Consider the following 21,487-nt stretch of genomic DNA (forward strand, 5'->3'; position numbering starts at 1 on the left):
CCGTTTTAAATCAAGACAACATTTATTGCAGTACAATTCTGTACAGACAATTCACATACATTCCACAGGACGGTAAGGGACAGATTATCCATGATCTAAAAAGGGTAGTTTTGCTGTACAACCATTAACTGAGTGCACCAACACTCACCTGCAGGAAAAAGATCAAATGTACAAAGTCATGTGTTGGAATCACCTGTCACGTCGTAACACAAGAACCCTGCGTGGGATGCTGGAATGGATGAAATCCAAGCAGTGCAATTTGATATCAGGACAAAATTCTCAATAACGACAACACAAAAAAAACAACTTTACAGATCTTTACTCTCCCATCTCTAGAAACAGCTACTTACACAAAGATGCCCAAACTGGACATTTATAAAGAAGCACTCGAGTAGGTCTGTTATTAAACACTGCAGTCTGATAACTAGCTGGAATGTTCTCCATTTTGTCTTTCTTGCTTGCGTGTTAAATTATCTTAGCATAACCTCACCTATTTAAATGTAAACTTACAGTTTATTTTTAAGTAAGCTTTCTTTTTAGTAAGTGGGGAACTAGTTTCAGTGAATGCATGGACATGAAGCAAAATAAGAATAAATTAGATTTTTTAAAAAGAGGCTAAACAATTGTATTATTTCATGTTAATTATACAACTGTGTGAGCTAGCATTTCCAAATAAACAAAACTAATATCCTGGATTGTTTAAAAAAATCCTTCACGATGAGGCCTGTTTTTCTCCAGTTGCACTACATGTTCTTGGAACAAGAAGTCCTTGAAAATCCAAAACTTGCATCCCAGATTCCCACCTGTTATCATGCTTACGGTGCACGATATGCCTATTTAAAATTACACTAATTTAAAACCCTTGAAAGAGTGGCAGTTGAATTAGTTGAGTTAACTTCTCTGCTGTTGAGGTACTGTGCTAGCCATTCATTCCCATGATAGGACACTCCTTCCCAACATACCAGCTCTAAATTCGCTGTAGGAAAGGACATGGAGGCAGGTGAACGGGGTGAGAGGGAGCTGTTCTCAGTAGTAGAGTCTCTTTTCCCTTGTGATTGGCTGGAACCCTTGAGGCATGGACCCAGATTCATAGCCATAAGGCCAAAATGGGTCCTCTCCCCAACTACTATCCACTGGTTAACTGTAGCTCCTCTTCTTAAGATCTCAAACACATTCAACTGATTCCTTAAAGTCTTTGTATGTGTGTTCATATGTATGTATACACGCACATACATAGGTATGTACATATAAATAACATAACCACAAGGCCCTTTACTGTGAGTTCAGGATGTAGGAATGTATGGAACTGATCTGATTGTCTACAGCCACAGTCCACTCCCTGCCAACTTGTGCTAAAGTAAGCACCCTCACAAGTCATCTCGGAGGCACGCGGGCTCACAGGGTCGATGCTGAAAGGGATGCTGGTGTTTTAAGACTCGGTGTGAAGAAACGCACATCCACTGAAGAAAAGACAAAAACAAACCTGGCAACCCTGGTACAGATTACCACTTAGAAAAATATATACAAGAGCAAACAGTTAAAACCTAAAGTTGGCCAGTCTGAAAGTGCATATATGTACATCAAATAACTTCTTCAGATATAGATATGCTCTGTGTGTTCTACTTCTGATGCAAGTGGTTTTGGGGTGAGTTTAAAGTGAAATAATAGGACTCTCAGTTGAGCACAATGCATGCTGGCTTCTGGCAACCCTTCCCCAGCTGATGCTCGCCACATACTCTTCCTGCTGAGATGCAGATTTAAAACCTAAGACGCTAAACCGAGACATCTGATCAGAGGAATCCAATGTTCAGCAGACTCCATGTTCGAACTGATACACATTCTCAACATCCTCTGCACAAGAAGTCTAAAGTGTCACTACTGCTAGACAGATGTGGGTTTTCTGCATCAAAAAAATAGATTTGTGTTATAGCGAGTGGGCGACAAGGTGAACGGCACAGAAGCAGAACGAATACAAGGCTTTCAGTTTGATTTTTTAAAAAGTACCATCTTTGGGTGACAATCCAGATGTAAAATTCTCTGTACAAATGTATCCCCTTCACCCTCGCCCAACATCCAATCAATCACCTGGTCCCGCCCACTTTCATCCCGTGTGTGGGAGCTGCTCCAAGCGTGATGCCCCATTTCTCCAGCAGGGGGCTCCGTCATATGACAGGTGCACCGAAGCACTTCAGGCACCACTGCACACTGCTGCTGGGTGGTCTGTCCATGCGAGCCAGCGCTTTCACCTGCTCCGGGCTCAGCTCATCAAAGGCTGCTCTGTACTCTCGGTCGAAGGCCTCTGTGAGGAGAGAGGGGCGTTTGGCAACAAGAACAAAGAATGTGTCGGGGCTTAAAATAAACCCTTAAAATAAGGCAAGGGCATAATTGAGTGATGTTCTCCAAGTTTAATACAAGAGGGGACACAATTTCCACACGTATGCAAGATGATTCCACTCACCTATGTCGATATTCTCTCGTCCTAGGGACACCAGGGACAGGAAGAGGATTTCCCTGTAGATACTCCTGGAACATGCAGGACATTAGATCTATTAGATTAGATTCCCCCCTCAGTGAGGTTTATAATAGTGGTCAGTAATCGAGGAGTGAAATCCTTGATGATCTCAGCGTCTCACCTTTGGCGTTTTACGTTAGGGTGCCTCTTGATCTCCCGCAGCAGGAGGTTGATGGGTCCGTACACGTCGTTGGTCTGGATGCACCTGACGATGCTGTTGAGCAGAGTCCTGGACTCCTGGTGCTCAGTGGGGGCCAGAAGTCCCTTCTTTTCCCCTGGAGCCAATAAAAACACAGCAGCAGCTCAGCATTGTGACAGTCATGCTAACATTATTCATTCAGACCTGTGCAGGCCACTGCAGTTAGAGGGCGACGGTGAGCACTCACTCAGGGAGCGCCAGAGCAAGTAGAGTGGCTCTCCGGGCTCCTGGTGCAGGTTGATGTTGTCCCACAGCAGCTGCACGTATACCTGCTTGCTGTCCTGGGACAGGGACGTGTGTGGGAGCTGCACAGTAAGGAGGTCAACAATCAGCACTGTTCCAGCTAACCGTAGCACAGAGGCACATTCATTTAACAGCGACCACGGCTAATCCCAAATAATCACACATTTGGCCTTTTATTCTATGACAAAGCTACCACAAATTATACATATCCTTTGTTAACCACACAAATGTGCTTTAGCACAGAAAGCTATATTCAGCCTGTTCCAGACAGCATGGTCCCATAAGGGCAAAGGGAATCTTCTCCATCCACCACTGCAGTACCATCCTGTGCAGCAGGACTGAGCGTGAGCTCACCTGCACTCCATTGTTGCAGTGCTCGGAGGTCAGGATGAGGCCGGGGAGGTGGCTGGGCAGTTCCAGCCGGCGGAAGTACCACACCAGGTTCCAGAAAAGAATGGGGTGCTGGTTGAGGAACTTGTGGGTGTAGATGACCTGGTCCCCCTCGTTTTCCAGCAGGGACTCCAGCTCCTTCCGCAGCACCAGGGGGCTGAGGTACGGCACGGACACGGGCAGCGGGTTGGCCCTCTTCTGCCCCAAAGTATTCTGGGAAACACACCGTAGGATGGCTCTCTCAACTGAGGTTTACACTTAATAATTGTGCTCTTGCTTGACCATTAATACGACCTGTAATGAATGTGAATTGACAGGTGCCTCTGAGGAGAAGGGCAGAAGCTCACCGACACCTCCTGCAGGCTGTTGGGTAAGCTGGTGGTGGAGACCCCATGGGACGGCCTCTGTGATAGGTCCAGGCTCTGCAGAGGCCCACCCACGCTGTTGCTGCGGGTGAGAGAGGCGCCCCTCTTTCCCGCCTGCTTGTCCATCAGTCCCAAGGGGTCCGACTGCACAGGTTCTAGTGCCAGGCTTAGGGGAAGAACAATGCAGGAGTGGATTTCAGTAACACTGTGAGCAGTTTGGTCAGTCACTGTCACACGGTTAGAAACTCCACCGACATGCAATGGCAGTAGTGAAAATCTGCTGCTGCCCACCTCTTCTGAGCACCAGCCTGGTCCCCTGGGGCCTCTCCTGGGCTCTCCTGTGAGGACTCTGGGAAAGCCATGAGGTCTGAGGCCCCTGAAGGGGCCCCACTCTTCTGGTCCACAGGCCCCGGGGCCACCGGCATGCTGCTGCTGTGTATACTGTCCCCTGAATTACTGGGTTTCAGGAAGAACCTGGAAAGGACAGAAAATGTATACACTGCTATACACCTTCAAAGCAATGCTATACAAATGGCCAAAGAATCCTCAATGTCAACCAGTTACCATGACTACAAACAGGCCAATAAAAACACAGATATTATAAACTATTGCAGTCAGTGCAGCTGAATGACTGATTCCCCGGGGGCCGGCTCAGGGCCGTCACTCACCCAGCGCTGCCGCGCAGGTCACGGAACTCCACGTTGAGCAGCGGCAGGAAGGCGTTCTTGCAGAACGGGCAGGTGGTGTTGAGGTTGGAGTCGTCGGCCGTCCAGCCTGCCATGATCTCCTCGTCGTACACCAGGACCTCACACGAGCGGCACTGGGAGCAGCTGGACATGAGCACCTGCAGAGGGGGCAGGAGAGCAGCTTATGGCCCCGCCCGTTCTGCAGGTGCGAGCCTCTTACACGTTTTACTGCCACCGTCCTGTCTACTTTCGGTGTCTGTCTTGTCCCTTTGTTCACTTGTTTCAGGGAATTAGGTGCATTCGCTGCCATCCAATCAATGCAAACCATGTAATATTTACATCGACTGATACAATGGCACAATAATACACAATCCAAACACCCCCCCATGTGACTCCCTGTAGCCAGCAAGCTTCCATCCTTTGACTGCAGGGAGAAGCTGTCTCGGCAGAACACTTTGTGTGCATCCGTAATTGGGTTTACTTGGCACTTTTTAATCTTTGTAAGTGAAAGATTATACCATCAGTGATTCTAATAAGAAGATTATACCGCATCAGGTTATGTTATATTTGTGACTCATATTTAAGCATCCGGAGTCACTTTTTTCTGTAGAACTTTTTTCCCCCCACAGGCAGTAATAGCAGAATTGGCTGGGTTGAATCCTTTGCCCTGTAATCTTCCTCACTGTTTGGTTCTCCCACAAACCAAGCAGAGTAGGCTCTGTCATCGATAGTATAAGTTCACTGCACTGGATCGTTCCAACAATAATGATCATTTCTGAGGTTTTTGGTGCATGAAGACACCTGCTCTGATCTCAGTCTAGGCACACTGGCCTTAACATCAGCAGTTATTTAACTGACTAATTAAACTTAAAGGTCCAAGCCTTAAAGGTCCAATATGAATAAAAACATTGACTAAGCACATTTACATGCATCATTAACATGAATGCATCTCCAACGACACAATTCTCACACAGAATGCTGGCTTGTAGCACAACAAGTGAAATGCTGGCATTCATTATCAATGATGTTAAACACACAACAGGGCGCAATTAACAGCTCACTAATTAAATTCAGTTGGAAAAAAGATGGGACCACAGAACTATCTGTGGTTCAGACACATATTTGGGCTCCAGTGTGCAAATAAAGGAAGTGCAATTTCAGTGAGTGAGCTGCAGGGGGCACCGTTCTTACCTCTAGTGCACAGTTTTGGTAGATACTGGAGGTACTGGCATGGAGGGAGGAGCCCTGATCTGATCTGTCAGACTCCACGCCCCTCCCTGCCTTCCCCGGGGTCATGTCTGCATAGACAGAAGAAGAGGGAGAGAAGAGGTGAAATTGTAAATATTACTTTCTCCCCACCTACACCACTGGTATCATACCAAGGTGCAATTTCATCAAAGTGCATCAGCGCTTTGACAATATGAATATCTATTTTGCATAAGTTAGCCGACTCCTAGCCAAAAACTCAGCTAAATTACATACTGTCCCGCAGAAGGGCGAAGAGATAAATGTGGCTACACACCAGAGGGGAAAAAAAAAATTGAAGTGACATTTTCTTTGACCTGACCTCTGTATATGTGTGTATATGTGTTTGTGAGTATATGTGTCTGTGTGCGTGTGTTTGCACATATGTATACATTTGTGTGTGTATCCGTGTGCGTGTCCGTGAGTGTGTGTGTGTGCGTGTGTATGTATCTGTGTGCAGGTCCGTGCGTGTTCTCACGTGCTGGCTGCTGCGCCCTCCCCGTGTCGCTGCTGCCGCTGCTGCTTCCCAGGCTGGTGCTGCTCCGGGTGAGGCCGTTGGAGGCCAGGCCTGGGATCAGGCCCCGGGGCACGGGGCCGTCCACCTCACTGCGCCCCAGCAGGTTCTCCTCCAGCCTGGCAGGGAAACCCTGCACCTGGTCCTCCTGAGAAACACACACACATGCACGCGCACGCACGCACGTGAGCACGTACACACACACGCACACACACGTACACACACACACACACGCACGTACACCATACACGCCACACAGGCACAAACACCCACACAGTCAGTCTACCATGCAGGGCTCACAACACTTCAGATAACTTCTGTAAGGCACATATGTCCTGGATGATACTTGAGTAGGACAGGGCTGAATGAGGTACAATAAGATTTAGATTATGATTATGTACCTCATTGTCCTTTGTTTTTGCTGTAAAATGTTCTGTCCCTTATTGTGACCTTTATGCAAATGAAAGCGGTGATGCACAGCAAATTTCTTTAGAAAGATCTATCATCCACATTTAGCCTGATCAATCATATCATACTCATCACCCTCCAATTATAAATTCCAATGGAAAACAAGAATTCCCCATACTGTGCACCTCACTCACCTCGTCATCAGAGTAGGAGTAGGCATTGGCCACCGCGCCCCACACTTTGCTGGCAACGTTGGCAGCCTGCTTCATGCCGGACTTGAGCACGTCCATCTTGGGTCCGGAGAGCAGGCTGTCCATCTTGATGCCGGAGATGGAGTTGATGACAGACCCCAGGGATCCGCTCTGGGAGGACCGGACCAACGCGGTCAGCGAGGAGGACCGCTGGCTGGGACTCTGACCGAGGTTCTTGGACTTCACGGCGAAGGTCTTGGAGCGCGTGACGGCGGGGCTGCGTTTGGGGGTGTCCCGGGCCGAGCCGGGCGGCTTGACGGGGGCGACGGGGAGGCTGGACCTCCGCTCCAGTGCCTTTTTCTGCTCCGGGTCCACCGCCGCCTCCTCTTCCTTGGGCGCCCCCTGGTGGAGCTCCATGCTGGAGGACTTGGTCCCCAGCGGGCTCTTCAGGTTCATGTACATCTCGATCTCGTCGGCCAGGTTGCGCGACACCACCGCCGGGACCGACCGGGACCCCTCGCTCTGCACCGAGAGGGTTTCGGCGCTCTCAGACACTATGAGGGACAGGGGGTCGGCCCCCACCTCCACGTCCTCCCTCTCAACCGCCCTGGGCAGGGAGCCGCCTTTCTTGGAGACGTCCTCCTCCTCCTCCTCCTCCTCCTCGTCCTCGGCTCCCTCCTCCAGCAGGGAGATGTCAGGATTGGCCTTGGCCCGCGGGGTGAGAAGGGCTGTGGTCTCACTTGGCTGAGGAGGGGCGGGGGACACCCTGTTCTCTTCCGACAGCTTGTCTTGGGAGCTGTGCAGGTCCTCCTCTGACTCCAGGCCATGGAAGCTGGTGGCACCGGCGGTGGGCGGCGGGGTCTTGCCCCCGGAGAAGGCGGCAGCCAGGATCTTGGCGTCGGCGCCCATGGCGATGGCGATCTGGTCGACGCCCATCTCCAGGCCGCCCTTCTTGAGCAGCATGTTGGCGCGGCTCTCCGCACTGAAGCTGCAGCTGCGCTCCGAGAAGGACTTCTGCCGCTGCTGCTGCTGGTGGTGCTTCTGAGGCCCTGCCTCCTCCAGGGGCAAGGCCACGCCCTCCTCCAGGGCCACACCCTCGCTCTTACTGTGCAGGGTGAACAGCTTCCCTGAAGCGCCACGTGCTGGAACAGGCCAGAGTGTGGAGAACCGCCATCAACACAGAGCACATTACAGTAGAGCACAACAAACTTAAAAACCCCAGTTTTAAGGTGGGTTTGGCTACAATCTGAAACAGAATCAAAGACTTGAAACAGGAGAACTAATTCTTTTCATAGGCCTGTACACAGAAATGACTATTACTGAATGTTAACAATAATAATAATAATTCATAAACCATTTCTAGGCTACGGATGGTAGGTTTGTGGTAAATTCAATTGTATAATAAATTAATTTCATCATGATAAACAGAACAATATATGTTGACTGGATCTTCCCCTCATATGCATAATGGAAAGTACTCGGGTAGGGGACCAGGGTACGAGTTATAAACCCTCACCGACTCCTCTCCCTGCCGTGCTGTCGAAGCTTCCTGTGGAGAGCTTCACTATGCTGGGCACCGGGGCGGGCGCGTCCTCCTCCACGACCACAGCGCTGTCCAGCGAGCCAGCCACAGAGCCCCCTGAGGAGGAGGGGACAGTCACTCACACCCCCACAAAAAGCCTCCGGTGAGCTGCTGGAGTTCTCCCATCTCCCTCGCCCCCACCCTCTACCAGAGTATTCAAACGAGGTCACCACGCCCTGTGTCAGTCACTGACGTGACTGAGCTGTAGGTGAGGGTTACTGGGGACGGGCTCCTTACCGTTCTGCGCTTTGGGCTTGCCGGGCTGGTCCGAGTTGGCCAAGGGAGCCGCGGCCTGGAGGCCGTCGGGCGCATCCTGGTGCAGTTCGTCCTTGGAGCCGTACCCCTGATCCGATTGGGCCCCTGCAGCAGAAAACACGCCCTTAAGTACAGTTGTACACCCTGACACCCTTGCTGTGTTCTCACAGCCCAATTCAGAGCTGAGAGACTAGGGCCAGAACGTAAGACACTGCAGGAGTTCATCTCACATTAACACCTGCGGCCCATCCCTAGGAAAGAAGATGTACAGTTTGCGCAGGGGTTTAGAATTACAAGTGACCACCCTGAGCAATAAAACAGCTTGTGAAGCCCTAGAGAGTGACACCACAGCCAAAACACTAAGCTGCTGAAGCATGCACATACACGCATGCACAAATGCACATACACACACATGTGCATGCACATGCACATACACAAATTCACACGCGCACACATACACAGGCTCACACACGCACACACCTACACAGGCACACACACGCACACACACACACGCACGCACACTAAGCTACCTGAGGGGAGCCCACCCTTCCCCAGAGCTATTTCCCACAAAGGCCCAGCCAAAGTGAAGGACTCACGCGCCAGAGCGAAACACACAGACAGGCGGGTGAGAGACACGCGCTTCAGTCACCAGGAATGCAGACAGGCTAATGAAGTGTTCAGTACACGGCAAACTCAAACAGGCTGTCTTTATTTTAAAGCATTTACTAGGAATGTGCTTCTGACCAAAAAAAGGCCGTTTCAAAGTAAAGGATTGACACAGTTAAGGGAGACAAAAAGAAAGGAAACCGCAGATTTATGTTCCGATGGTGTGCGATGTAAAATAAAACATGAGTGTTTGTGGTCAGAGCCAGTGTCTGGCACACTCTTCTTGTGCGGTTGTAAAGTAAAACAGCAGACTTACAAGTTCTACATTTTTTCCAAGACCCAATTTACAGTATAGGACCCTGCTGAATTTGATTTTATCTGCGAAGAACTGCAGTATTAGCGCAAACAACAACCTAATACAACAAATGAGAAGAGCAGAAGGGACTGAGAGTAAAGAGGAGCTCCCACATGTTTAAACCGGATACGATGAGCCGAGAGACCCAGCTGTGCAAGCAGAGCGCCCGGGAAGACTGGAACACGCATAACTACAGACACAGTCAGGCAGTGTGGGGGTCAAGGCTGAATTTGGGGGAGGGGGGATTCAAGGCAACATGGGGGGGTAGAATTAAGACTGTGTGGTGTGTGTGTCTGTGTGGTATGTGGGCTGTGGAAGTGTGGGTGTGGTGTGTGTGAGAGAGAGTATGTGTGTGTGGTGTGTGGGAGTGTGGTGTGAATGTGTTTATGTGTGTGGTGTGAATGTGTGTGTGTGTGTGTGTGTGTGTGTGGTGTGAGTGTGTGTGTGTGTGTGTGTGTGTGGTGTGAATGTGTGTGTGTGTGTGTGTGTGGTGTGAATGTGTTTGTGTGTGTGGGTGTGTGGTATGTATGTGTGTCCGTGTATGTGGAGGGGGTGGGGTGAACAGCATGGCTCTCGTGTTGGGGTACACGGTACCTGTCCCGCAGTGGTTGTCGGAGGCCTCCCCCACGATGAGGCTGCGGGCGAACAGCGTGTGCTCCTCGCTGTTAGCCTCGTTGGAGCTGTCCGCGCTGCCGTGGCTGATCCGGTCGCCGTCGCTGCTCGCTGCTCCCCCCGCCGTCACCCCTGCACAGGTCAGCCAGGAGAGGGCGCACTTACATCACACCGTGTCATTCTCACAAGCCACTCACAACACTCAACCTCACTCACTCATTACAGTCACTGTTTTCTGTTTATTATTTGAGTCACATTCTGAAAAGATGCCAGAATATATATGCCTGTAAAGAATGCTACGTGGAACATTGCTAATTTATCAAAAGACTAACATATTTTACCATGTGCCACAACTGAATGAGCTTCATTCTAATCCCATGGTGAAATGAAGACCTCACTGCTATGTGAGGAATAGCAGAGTACTCAACATGTTGACCAGTGGGTGGCACCACTGATCCAGATACCTGCGCATCAGGCTTCCCAGCTTTAACACGTGGGTCTTTCAGTGCGTTTTCAAGCATGTTGGTGCTCACCTGCGGTGATCAGAGGGGGTCCTTTAGGGGGAGCTGCCCCTCGCAGTGCCTGTTTGAACTGCGCCGCCGCCCGCACCACGTTGCGCACCTTCGTCCACATGAAGAGGCCGCTTCGGTTCTGGCTGGGCCACGGGCTCTCCAGGACAGCCTGCAGAGACAGGGAGGGGGATCAGGGCCAGGCCGAACAAAAGGTCCGATAAGCCATTCACCACGAGGGGAAAAATGCCTCAACACCGACGAGAGAAACACAGGAAGGACTGCATACGGGAGCGATTAAACCTGCAATTTAAAACGAAAATGTCCCACATTCCCTGAACAATTTTAACAATTGGCCTCAGGCGCTCATTCCTCCATATCTGGCGTCGCGATCAGCTCACGCATGGAAAGAAAGAGAGAGTTAACAATTAATCTATTATCTGCATAAGTGAAACACTCAATTGGCTTTGCTGTTTGTTATCGATCCTCCAGGCAGTCTGCTTGACTGGCCTTGCCGTTTCAGTTCTGTCATTAGCCCAGGTTCACACGAGTGCATATTCCCTGCCTAGCAGCGCTCTGTGGAGCTGAGCTAACAGTCAGTCCTCATGCAGATAGACAGTACAGCACCCTGTAGTACAGTACTCTTCCTGGTTACACACATACCTGCCCCACTTTCCCGGTTTCCCATTAATAGATATAGAATATATCATGAGATCCATCATCATGGATAATCAATGGACAGCCCCATGTGAGTTAACATCTACATATTTAACAACCATACAGTACATTGATTTACAGTAGCATCCGTATGTGACGGTATTGTACTGTGATGTTTGTACTGCATATGATAGTATTGTGGTGCAGTACCTTGTTGTAGTACCTGTATGTGACAGTATTGTGGTGTAGTACCTTGTTGTAGTACCTGTATGTGAGAGTATTGTGGTGTAGTACCTTGTTGTAGTACCTGTATGTGATAGTATTGTGGTGTAGTACCTTGTTGTAGTACCTGTATATGACAGTATTATGGTGTAGTACCTTGTTGTAGTACCTGTATGTGAGAGTATTGTGGTGTAGTACCTTGTTGTAGTACCTGTATGTGATAGTATTGTGGTGTAGTACCTTGTTGTAGTACCTGTATGTGATAGTATTGTGGTGCAGTACCTTGTTGTAGTACCTGTATGTGATAGTATTGTGGTGCAGTACCTTGTTGTAGTATCCGTATGTGATGGCATTGGGTTGCAGTCCCGCCTTTTTCATCTCCATCAGTACCCGCACAGCCATGACAGGCAGGACCCACACCCCACACAGCTGCATCACCACACGGTAGCACACCTGTACAGGGCAGGGAGGGGCCGTTACCAAACCCCACCCCCAACTCCACTTTAGACATCACCTCTACCACCTCTCACACTAAGCATATTCATTTCCTCCATGTACACAGTGGGAAATGTCTGCAACCAAAATAAGATGTTGCTCATGGGGAATAACTCATTCAGGTTAATGGCTTTTCGGTGTTCATCTAGGTAAAAATCCCTTTCATTGTTGAGTAGTTCCACATGGTGACTTGTTCAGTGAATAATGAAAAGTGAAATGTGAGTGAAAAGCCATATAACAGTAAAGAGCAGTCAGAGACAACGAGGAGCAGTAAGACAATGAGGAGCAGTCAGAGACGAGGAGGAGGAGTCAGAGAGGAGCGGCGCACGTACCTCATCCAGCACCTCCACCCCGGAGCTGCTCATCCTCAGGAGGACGTTGTAGGCCTGGTGCATGGCACGCGCTTTGGAGTGGGCCATGCGCATGCTGGCGGGAAGGCAGATGAACCACAGGCTGTAGCAGTGGCTGAACAGGCACTTGGCCCACAGGGGGGGTTTGGAGTAGTAGCGCTTCGCCATCTTGTAGGCCAGCTTGATTTCCTGCAGCAACACGGGCAAAGCTTCAGGAGCTGAACAGAGCCCCTGGGATAGAGAACCTCCCTCCCTACTCAGCTCCCAGTGTACAGCCAAGATCTTTAGCCTGAATGTGCTTACAACCATACTGCACAAGGGTGGAGAATTTATACATCACCAACAAGGTAGACATCAGCCTGCACTATTCACTTCTAATGGCCTGGTCTCAGTATTACACTAAGATAACATAATGCGCTGCTATTAAGTGACATACAGAACAGTGCAATTCACACGTCTTAGACAGTCAGCTCAGACAGTCACTGAGAAGGGAAAGTTTACCCAGTGAGTACAAGTCCAAATTCAGATGGAATCTATTCTTCTCGAGGGGTGGAAATCTAGGTAGAGAGATGTTTTGACATAAACAGACTAGGACAAGGTCACAACCAGGCTATGTCCGTTTATGTCAAAACATCTCTCAACCTACATTTCCACCCCTCTACACGTCTAGATTCAGGCTTCTACTCACTGGGTAAGGTTTAAGCTGTCGGTCCTGTTTCGTTATGAGCTCACTCATGGGTACACACCCTTCCCAGCGTAGGTCCACGGTGTGGATGTGCATGTTTCCTAAGGCCAGGGGTTTCCCCCCAAGCAGCCAATTTTCTGAAACAATGGAGCTCCAAAAATACCGGGGGGCCGAGATTAAACGGAGCAGTTTGGGAGTGCAGAGCACCATTGTTGCACCGGCTGCCTTCGCGCCCGCAAACAATACCTCTGCATCCTGCCCCACCTCCACAACAAGGACTGACCTCCAGCAACAGAGCAGCTCGGCTCACTCCCAACGAACCACCCGCAACAGGCTTCACATCTCCCATGCTAATGCAAGAGAACATCCACTACAAGCTGTGATGTTGGGGAGCGACAAGTCTATGATTAGTTCCATTGATTGGGGACCTTGGTCTTTAGCCCAGCAGGCCAACTGTATCTTCCACTGAGCGGATAGACTGGCAAGGGCTGTGGTCTGAGACCACTGCAGATCGGCCCCAGTTATGTTACCAAATTCTGGCCTACTTTCATTTCGGCTTTACAGACCCAAAACTTTGACATAAGTTAATGAGGATAAGCAACTGATATTTCATGCTATTGTGTATCCCAACAAAGTTTCAGAGCCTGACTTTCTCCAGCAGTGACTCACACTAGTAGAGCACTCGCTCGCACCGACCATTGCGTCACAATAATACATTCCGATCCAAGTCTAATGACAGACTGGGATCGCCACCATGGGGGAATACTTGCAAATCAAGCTCCTTCTCGCAGCAGGATATGGGCACAACACTGCGAGCTGTTCACGCTCTAACAACTTTTACAGCATTAAAGTGAATGGAAATCACATCACCAAAGAGGACGAGTTTAACAAGCAGATGGTTTCTGATAAAACACTTTAACGTTTTAAGTGAGAGACCACCTTAGGTAATGTGCGAACTCTTTCACAACACACTGCAGGCTCTCAGTGGTGTGTCTCTCCATTTGTGTTTCAGCTTCGATTTTCATTCAAACCAAACCAGAACCTGCCAGAATGTGCTTTGCTCTCTCTATACAGTATGGTTCAATGCGTCATCAACCAGACACAACATGCAAGTTGCAGCTCTAAAGCTAGGATTACCACAGTTATCACCTATTTACATTAGGTGGCTTTTAGAGATTATATCCAGCACAAAGCTTTACATGCTGACATACTATTATACCCCAGCTTCTGCAAAGGATGGTTATATTACCTGAGATAGACAAACATTGACAGTGTGGTCACTATGGAGTTTAACAGGAGTTATAGGGATTTCCTGCCCCTGACCCGGTACTGCTTTAGCGCTTTTTCATCTTACCGACTACCCCAATTCACCTGCTTCAGAAGACTGGGAACATTTGTCAATCATTAATAAATTACAATGACCATCCTCCAATCACTAGTACCAACATCCGTAATGGGCCAGATCTGCATGTTGCAATGGCTCAATAATCTACCCGACACAAGGCCTCCCCTGACTTCAACCAACAGCAAGCCGCGCATTCAAAAGGCTTTTTGCCCTGTGGTAATGCTTAGCAGTGGGAACGCTGCCGCAGACAGGGTCCGCTGGAGACGAGCCGCCATTTTGGCTCACCTGTTTCGTCCTCTTGGCCAGGACGGCGGGGCTGCTGGACAGACTGGACCCAGCCGTTCGGCTGCTGAGCGCCGGTCGCAGCTCCCGGGGACGGTCGAACAGCTCCAGGCGCAGGCGGGGGAAGTTCTTATAACTGAGAGGAGAGAGGAGGGGCAGTCAGGCTCATCCCAGCACCCCCCCATCCCCCAACAAAACACCTGCTCTGTACACCTCCACAGACACAGGCTTGCATTTACTACAAGTGTACACCCGAAATAGACCCGATTAGCTCTTCATACCAATTCACGTAACACACAGGCAAAATGTAAATTCATTAAGGTCGCTCAATATGTTAATAATGTACACTAAATAAAGACTGTGATCTAAAGAAACATATAACTTAAACTACAAAAAGAATATCCTATTCTGACAGTGAGCTAGTGTTTGGATGATCACACACACACACACACAACCACTCAGAGTGGTCTCTTCCAGTCTGTCTGCACTCACAGCCATCGTTTTGTCCCCCTGAACACGGACGGGAACATTTGCTTATTCAGGGCACACCGGCCAGTCGGCTCCCACTAACAAGCAGCAAAACTAATCAACACACTGTACAGACTGTGCTCCCCGGACGACCAACGCAGCCTTCCCACCCTCTGCTTGGCCCAACTCCAAACACATCCATTACTACCGCTTTTTCATCACAAAGAAACAAATTCCTGGACACACATAAATAAGACAAATAAAAAATACATAAATCTAAATACTTAATGAAACAAATTTGCCAAATCTACTGTCGGGGCAGCTGGTGCGGCCCTTGAGTAACCTGTGTCTGGCACGGTCGCTACACAAACCGCTACGCGGGGCACCTTTCCAAACGGGTCAGACTTTGAAAGGCCCTGTGAATTGGAGCAGAGCTCCGTGCCAGGTTTTAGTGTCTCTGCATAGTCCCATAAAGCAGGCTGGCACAGACATAAGCTGTTATAAAGACTAGAGAGAGGGAAACTGAAAGTGCGTAGAACCGAGCTCAGAGTCCAGGTAGGCAACAAAAGCAGCAAACGTGCACCGGGCGACCCTTAACTTGTGTAAACAAAATAAAATAAGGACTTTAAAAAATAAAATTGGGCCACTTTAAATCATCCCAAACGGGTGAAGGGAGGGGGGAGTCCTTCTAAAGGTCACTGCAATTCAGTTTAATAATCTCACAGACCGATCACGGATGAAATTTCGCTCCAGTTGGGCAGTTTGGTACAAACCCATCTCCGTCACCTCACGTGTCATCAAAGAAAGGACGTAATGACAGCTATGTTACAGGCCTACAGAATGTGAGGGGTTCTGAAGCAACGGAGGCAGAGCCCCTCTGCAAATAAACCAGGTGATGCATGCGGCAGGGCTGACTTGGCGGCACCTGTATCGGGCAGGAGGGTTCTCCCCGTCCTCCAGGGGGAGCTCTGGGGGCATGACGAACACGGTGAGGTCGTTCTTCTGGGACTCGTCCAGCTCCATCAGCCTGGTGTCCTCCGAAGACTCGCTCTCCGCCTATAAAGGGGGGGGGGGGAGGACAGACACAACCTGCCAGTCAGTTTGGAATGCTCTTAAGGGGCACTTCTTTTTCAGAAAGCAGATATTTTAGTGCAGAGTACGACTTGTGCATCATGCAGAGCACATATGTATGCTAAGCATAGCTAAAAAAATGTTACGGCAAAATGCTATGTTGCGCAGACCTTAGACGCTTCACTATTGAAAACATGTACAAGATAGGAGCACATATATACCTTAGCTCCCTTATCTGTGCCTTTATCTGAAGGAAAAAGCTGAGAGGGGAGAAAGAAAACATTAGATCATGGGATATTCTGCTAGGCAAATTCTGCTAAGAACAATCAAGAGCATCTCAAAACAGACAGCCGTTCTTCGTTGAAATATTTAGATATCTCAAAAGCATGACCACGCCAGCCAATCGCGGAAAAACCATGTAATTTCTCAGAATCACTGCCGAGAATACCTGGGGGGGGGGGGATATGTGTGGTGGGTTTGAAAACAGGTATTTTGTAGTAGTTTCACAAGCAAGAAATACCACACAAAATTAGCACGACTTGCGATAAACGCAGAGAGAGATGCTCACCTTCTCTATGCAGTCATCGAAGAAGGCCAGGCCGGTGTCTTTGTCACTGACGAAGGTGCACTCCTCGACGAAGCGAATGAAGATCTGCGTCTTGGTCAACTGGGAGTAGAACTTCTGGTGAGCGCGATCTCGACTCTTCAGGAACCCTGACAGAAACGGTGATGGAGATTGCTCTCTAGAACATTCCACACGTTTCATTACACATCATACCTATGAAGGCTCCAAGGGCACATTTATAATGGTGTCACTAAGGGGTCGGCCACCACAGTCAAATGTAATGCAACAGCAAAATGTTCTTCGTAAATGGACATGATTAATTCTAAAGATACAAGTTGTGATTCAGAAATAAAAGGAGGCTTTGGTTTTACAGTTTGTGTTCTTCAAAAGCAAACAAGTTTTTGCTTTGTTACTTTAAAAAATAGGAGTTAGCTCATTCTATTGTCACAGAAAGTTCCTCTCGAACAGAGAACAGTTTGCTGGCAACTCCACGCATCCTGTGTGGAAAGCTCATATTGTAACTGACTTTGGGGTTTATTGTTCTTGGATGAAAAATTCTTCAAAAAATATAAAGCTATGATGCCCGGATTGCGTGCTTTGTTCAGATACTATGCAACCTGTCAGGGACATCGGCAAGCCCCGATAACCAAAAGGGAACCATTAGGACGGGAAACTACTTCATCAGCATCGGTACATGCTGGCTGTCAGGTGCACCATTTGTAAGCGTGTGTTGCACTTGAAAGCGTTTTGAATGTTTGGATTTTTTTTGTCTGACAAGAGGTTTTACCAGAAAAAAAACAACCTTCCCAAAAACATAATCCTCTGTGTTCACTTTAATTGAACCATCCTTGAACAGCAATAGACCTTTCGTATATTGGTCTTCAAGGATGGTTCAATTAATTTGACCTTAGAGCCTCAAGCAACATATTAAGGAACACAGTAAATTTCTAAAATAAATAACTTGGGAACCTCAGATCAACTCCAGAAAACAGAAATTCTCATTGACAATAATACACAGTTATAATGAGCATACCTGCCTGCAGTAGCTACCAGTGTCAGGTACATTGAGCAGTAAATAAAGGGGGCAGTAGTGCTGGGTATATAGACCACTGAACAGAGGGAGAAGTAGTGTTGGTACAGTGATGTGCAGTGGGTGCTGGGCATATAGAGCAGTGGTCAGATGTGCAGTGGGTGCTGGGCACACAGAGCAGCGTTCAGACTGTGCAGAGGATGCTGGGTACCTTGTAGGTCGTAGAGAGAGTCGGCGGAGGTGGCCTTAATGGAGGGCGCCTGGGTGATGGGTTTGAGGTAGCTGCGGTAGCCCTTCAGGATGGAGGCCATGAAGCGCAGGAAGGCCTCCTGGATCTCCATCTCCAGCCCAGTCATCTTTTTATGCCACGTGAAGTCCGCCTCAATGGGGGTCATCTCCACCGCCAGGCCCTCCTGGGCGGTCTTGTGGACTGGACCACCAAAAAACACACTGTCAGTACATTCAGGCCCTCACTCAAGCACCTATAGACAGTCTCTTATAAATGACACTGCTGCTGAACTGTACAAATCAAGCATCTCTATAATACCAGTAAGAACAAGGAGACCCTTTGACAATTATGCAATTCCAAAATGGTTTAGGTTGAACTCTTCTGAGAAGTGAGGGACTACTAAGACCTTGTCTGTAGCCAGCTAGTATAGCAAACTGAATCCTAAACCTGTAGCCAGCCAGCTCTGTCGACTGAGAGCATGACTGAGACACAGTTGTGTACCTGCAGCCAGCTGGTTTTGTAGGCTGAGAGGGGATGTATTCTGAAGCAAGGTGGCATTGTAGACAGAAACAGACAGAGTGGCAACTCTGTACCTGTAGCCAGCTGATAGTGAAGACTAAGAGTTCTCCCAGTTTACACTACAAGCTGGACGGTGTCCTGTACCCACAGCTGTTAGCATTGTTTATCGAGAGGATCGGTGAAATCGCCCTGTACCTGTAGCTAGCTGGTGATACAGGTTGCTTAGGCAGTTCAACAGACTCTTGCTCGGCTTCTTCGGAAGGTTCTTCCAGTTACAATGTTTCTTGTCGTCAGACCTGTGAAGAAAAATTGCAGTTAGTAACCCTCATCTCATAGGAAACACAAGCAACTTCTGTGAGAATCCACATCTATACCTCTGCCTCAGCAGTTTCACGCATTATGCTGCAAATAATGAAGGCATAAGACAGTGAAATCTAAGTGGCTCACAGGTAGATAGTGTTGGTGTCCAGATCCACGCAGACCACGTCGGCAGGGGGGTCGTAAAGGTCGAAATATCTGGAGTCCACGCCCACGATGAACGGACAGGGGGCGTTGAGGACCCCCGCCAGGGAGAGGGGGCAGAGAGGGATGTAGGGGCACTGCCACTGAAAGGGGAAGATCATCTGAAAGAGAGCCAAAAGACAACCATCTCAACAGCGCTTTATACAAGGCCGACTAAAAATACCCGTGCAGGAAAGTCAGGGAGGTGTCAAGACTCAAGGCAAACTGTTTCCCGACCGCGGCTGTGTGCGCGTCCCATTCCTGGCATATCTTCCCAGCCGCAGCAGCGCGGGGAGTCCAATCGCCATAGACCTTACGGCACATCCTACGATTCGCGAGCGGGGAGCCAGGTGCGAGAGAGCAAAGCGGGCGAGGAGGGGGCGGAGCCACTCACCGCCACCACGGCCTCGGCCACCCCGGTCAGCACCGCGGGCCGCAGGGAGTGCAGCAGGATTTTGCTCTCCAGCAGGACGAAGAGCAGCAGCGTGGCGCAGTTCTCCGAGCCCAGGTTCGACAGCAGGCTGCTGAAGTCCGCCCCGCTGAGGAAGCCAGAGGGAGGGGGAGGGGTCAGACGGATACCAAGGGGGGGAGGAGGACCAACCAGCTGACTGCAAACCCTATTGAGGTCCCACAACGGGCCTGTAAGTCAGCAAAGCTTTCTGGAGTCTGAATTTTCCAATGCGCTTCAGTTGAGTTGGGATGACCGAGAATGCCCTGCGGACCCCACACTGCAAACTGGGCTCTGTCTCGCAGTAACAGAGAAAACCGGAGACTTTTCTGATGGCCAGCAGATTTATTTCCTGTGAATGAGGACCCTTCACTTTAACCAATAAATATGTCCTAGAAAAAATGATAAGGAATCATTTTATAGTCAAAAAGATCCAAGTTTGCAATGAATTACTGCGCCACTACCACCTTCTAAGCGGCTGATCCAACAAACCGACGAGGGGTGTGACCTCAGGACATACTGAATGTGTAAACAGATGCTCACAGTGTCATAAAAAGGCTTTCATGCTGGCACAGGATTAAATAACGTTTCATATTTATAGAACTGGAAAAATGCAAAACTTGGACTGCTGGTTCCCCGGTAGACTCCTTTCACTTTCCAAAGACTATCGCTTTTCAAAACGAAGGCATTTCCTCTGGAAACTTTTTTGCCGCCAGTCTGTCTTCATACTTAAAAGGCTTGTTTCAGCCCTCGTTTTAAAGCACTCTGCAGTCTCTCCATGAGCAGGACCTCAGGCCTTATCTGAGAAGACAGCGTCTTCAGTTCCACTTCCTGATATTCTCTTTGAGCCAGGGGAAGCTGGGAAATTTTAGGGTTAGTCGGGAGGGGAACTGCCATAGCAAAGGAGAGGTTGTCATGAAAACAAATGTAAAAAATACTACATATCTACATGAAATAATATAACTGAAATAATATGTCTGAAAGAGGCAACACTTTGTATATTTGTCCTTGCATTGTGTAGCTGATTGCATTTAAACATATTGCGGTATACCCCATTCACATAAGGGTGGGGGTAGTGGATTTCTGCAGTTCACGCCAGCGCTTGTCGAGCAGGATGGCGGAGGGTGGAGTCGAGCGAGCTCGGTGCGTGCGGCTGACAGATAACAGGAAGCTTGCGCTTATTCATCAGGCAGGGACAGACACGCAGGACGGGGATCAGACCTGTTTCCCCGAAGGAGGGAATTCAGGCCCTGGCACCGCCGAGCGTTGAAACAGCGAGCCGCTGCGCTCAGGACGTCACAGTACAGACACGGAGAAACGCTCAGGAGCCACAACTCAAGCTAAATATGACTAACACTGAGCCGACAGATTAGCATAGCGCATAAAAAACAGCACATATTCAAAATCGGGTTCAAAACAACATTGCAGAAACTATGCAGGCATATGCAGAGGCAGTAATCAAACAAGCACAACAACAGCTGTAATTTTACAGTTTGAAAACTAAATTACTGTGGTCCATCTGTACAGAAGCTTATTCATTCAGCAGAAGTAACTCCCCAGCTTGTGATCATCATCGTCATCATTCGATTCCCTCATACAGGGTAAAGCACACTGGGTTTTCCTGGGGCTCCATATGAAAACACACAGCAATCATCTTTGCACTTTGAAATGACAGGCGCTATGATTTATTCAGCGAGGCATATGGAAACTGTACAGAACAGAAGGCGAGTTTGGCAGCGTAGCCCAACCCCGGTCACATTTAAGCTGGCGTGCGGTTACAGCCTGTTGCCGGCGTTCGGTCGGGCCTACCTCAGGGGTAGAGGTGTGCAAACAGGCTGGGACAGGATCAGGGTATCATGTGCCGAGAGCTGCAACAAAAACACAACGTAACACAACGTCAGTGTAACTCAAGGACAGGGCCCCAGAATGCACTGTACCGACGCGCGGA

The 21,487-nt window shown here is 49.0% G+C and overlaps 1 protein-coding gene across 2 annotated transcripts in view; it reads right to left on the minus strand.

Moving 5' to 3' along the window:
• dennd4c (DENN/MADD domain containing 4C) overlaps window positions 1–21,487 on the minus strand; it is a 53,212-nt gene continuing 31,725 nt past the window's right edge. For both annotated transcript variants that reach the window (XM_035427558.1, XM_035427559.1), the window contains exons 8-33: window positions 21,349–21,407; window positions 19,486–19,630; window positions 19,038–19,213; window positions 18,786–18,886; window positions 18,054–18,272; window positions 16,816–16,961; window positions 16,469–16,507; window positions 16,102–16,232; window positions 14,712–14,844; window positions 12,379–12,585; window positions 11,876–12,004; window positions 10,697–10,844; window positions 10,146–10,295; window positions 8,573–8,695; window positions 8,270–8,392; window positions 6,757–7,895; window positions 6,119–6,302; window positions 5,587–5,693; window positions 4,378–4,553; window positions 4,001–4,183; window positions 3,692–3,875; window positions 3,309–3,557; window positions 2,899–3,016; window positions 2,634–2,787; window positions 2,459–2,523; window positions 1–2,299 (exon numbers count right to left, since the gene is read on the minus strand). In XM_035427558.1, the coding sequence (XP_035283449.1) occupies window positions 2,163–2,299; window positions 2,459–2,523; window positions 2,634–2,787; window positions 2,899–3,016; window positions 3,309–3,557; window positions 3,692–3,875; window positions 4,001–4,183; window positions 4,378–4,553; window positions 5,587–5,693; window positions 6,119–6,302; window positions 6,757–7,895; window positions 8,270–8,392; window positions 8,573–8,695; window positions 10,146–10,295; window positions 10,697–10,844; window positions 11,876–12,004; window positions 12,379–12,585; window positions 14,712–14,844; window positions 16,102–16,232; window positions 16,469–16,507; window positions 16,816–16,961; window positions 18,054–18,272; window positions 18,786–18,886; window positions 19,038–19,213; window positions 19,486–19,630; window positions 21,349–21,407 (4,725 nt within the window). In that variant the 3' untranslated portion in view covers window positions 1–2,162. The remainder of the gene's footprint in view (window positions 2,300–2,458; window positions 2,524–2,633; window positions 2,788–2,898; window positions 3,017–3,308; window positions 3,558–3,691; window positions 3,876–4,000; window positions 4,184–4,377; window positions 4,554–5,586; window positions 5,694–6,118; window positions 6,303–6,756; window positions 7,896–8,269; window positions 8,393–8,572; window positions 8,696–10,145; window positions 10,296–10,696; window positions 10,845–11,875; window positions 12,005–12,378; window positions 12,586–14,711; window positions 14,845–16,101; window positions 16,233–16,468; window positions 16,508–16,815; window positions 16,962–18,053; window positions 18,273–18,785; window positions 18,887–19,037; window positions 19,214–19,485; window positions 19,631–21,348; window positions 21,408–21,487) is intronic.

The sequence above is a fragment of the Anguilla anguilla genome, chromosome 7 (genome assembly GCF_013347855.1).
Source record: "Anguilla anguilla isolate fAngAng1 chromosome 7, fAngAng1.pri, whole genome shotgun sequence".
NCBI classification, from domain to species: domain Eukaryota; kingdom Metazoa; phylum Chordata; class Actinopteri; order Anguilliformes; family Anguillidae; genus Anguilla; species Anguilla anguilla.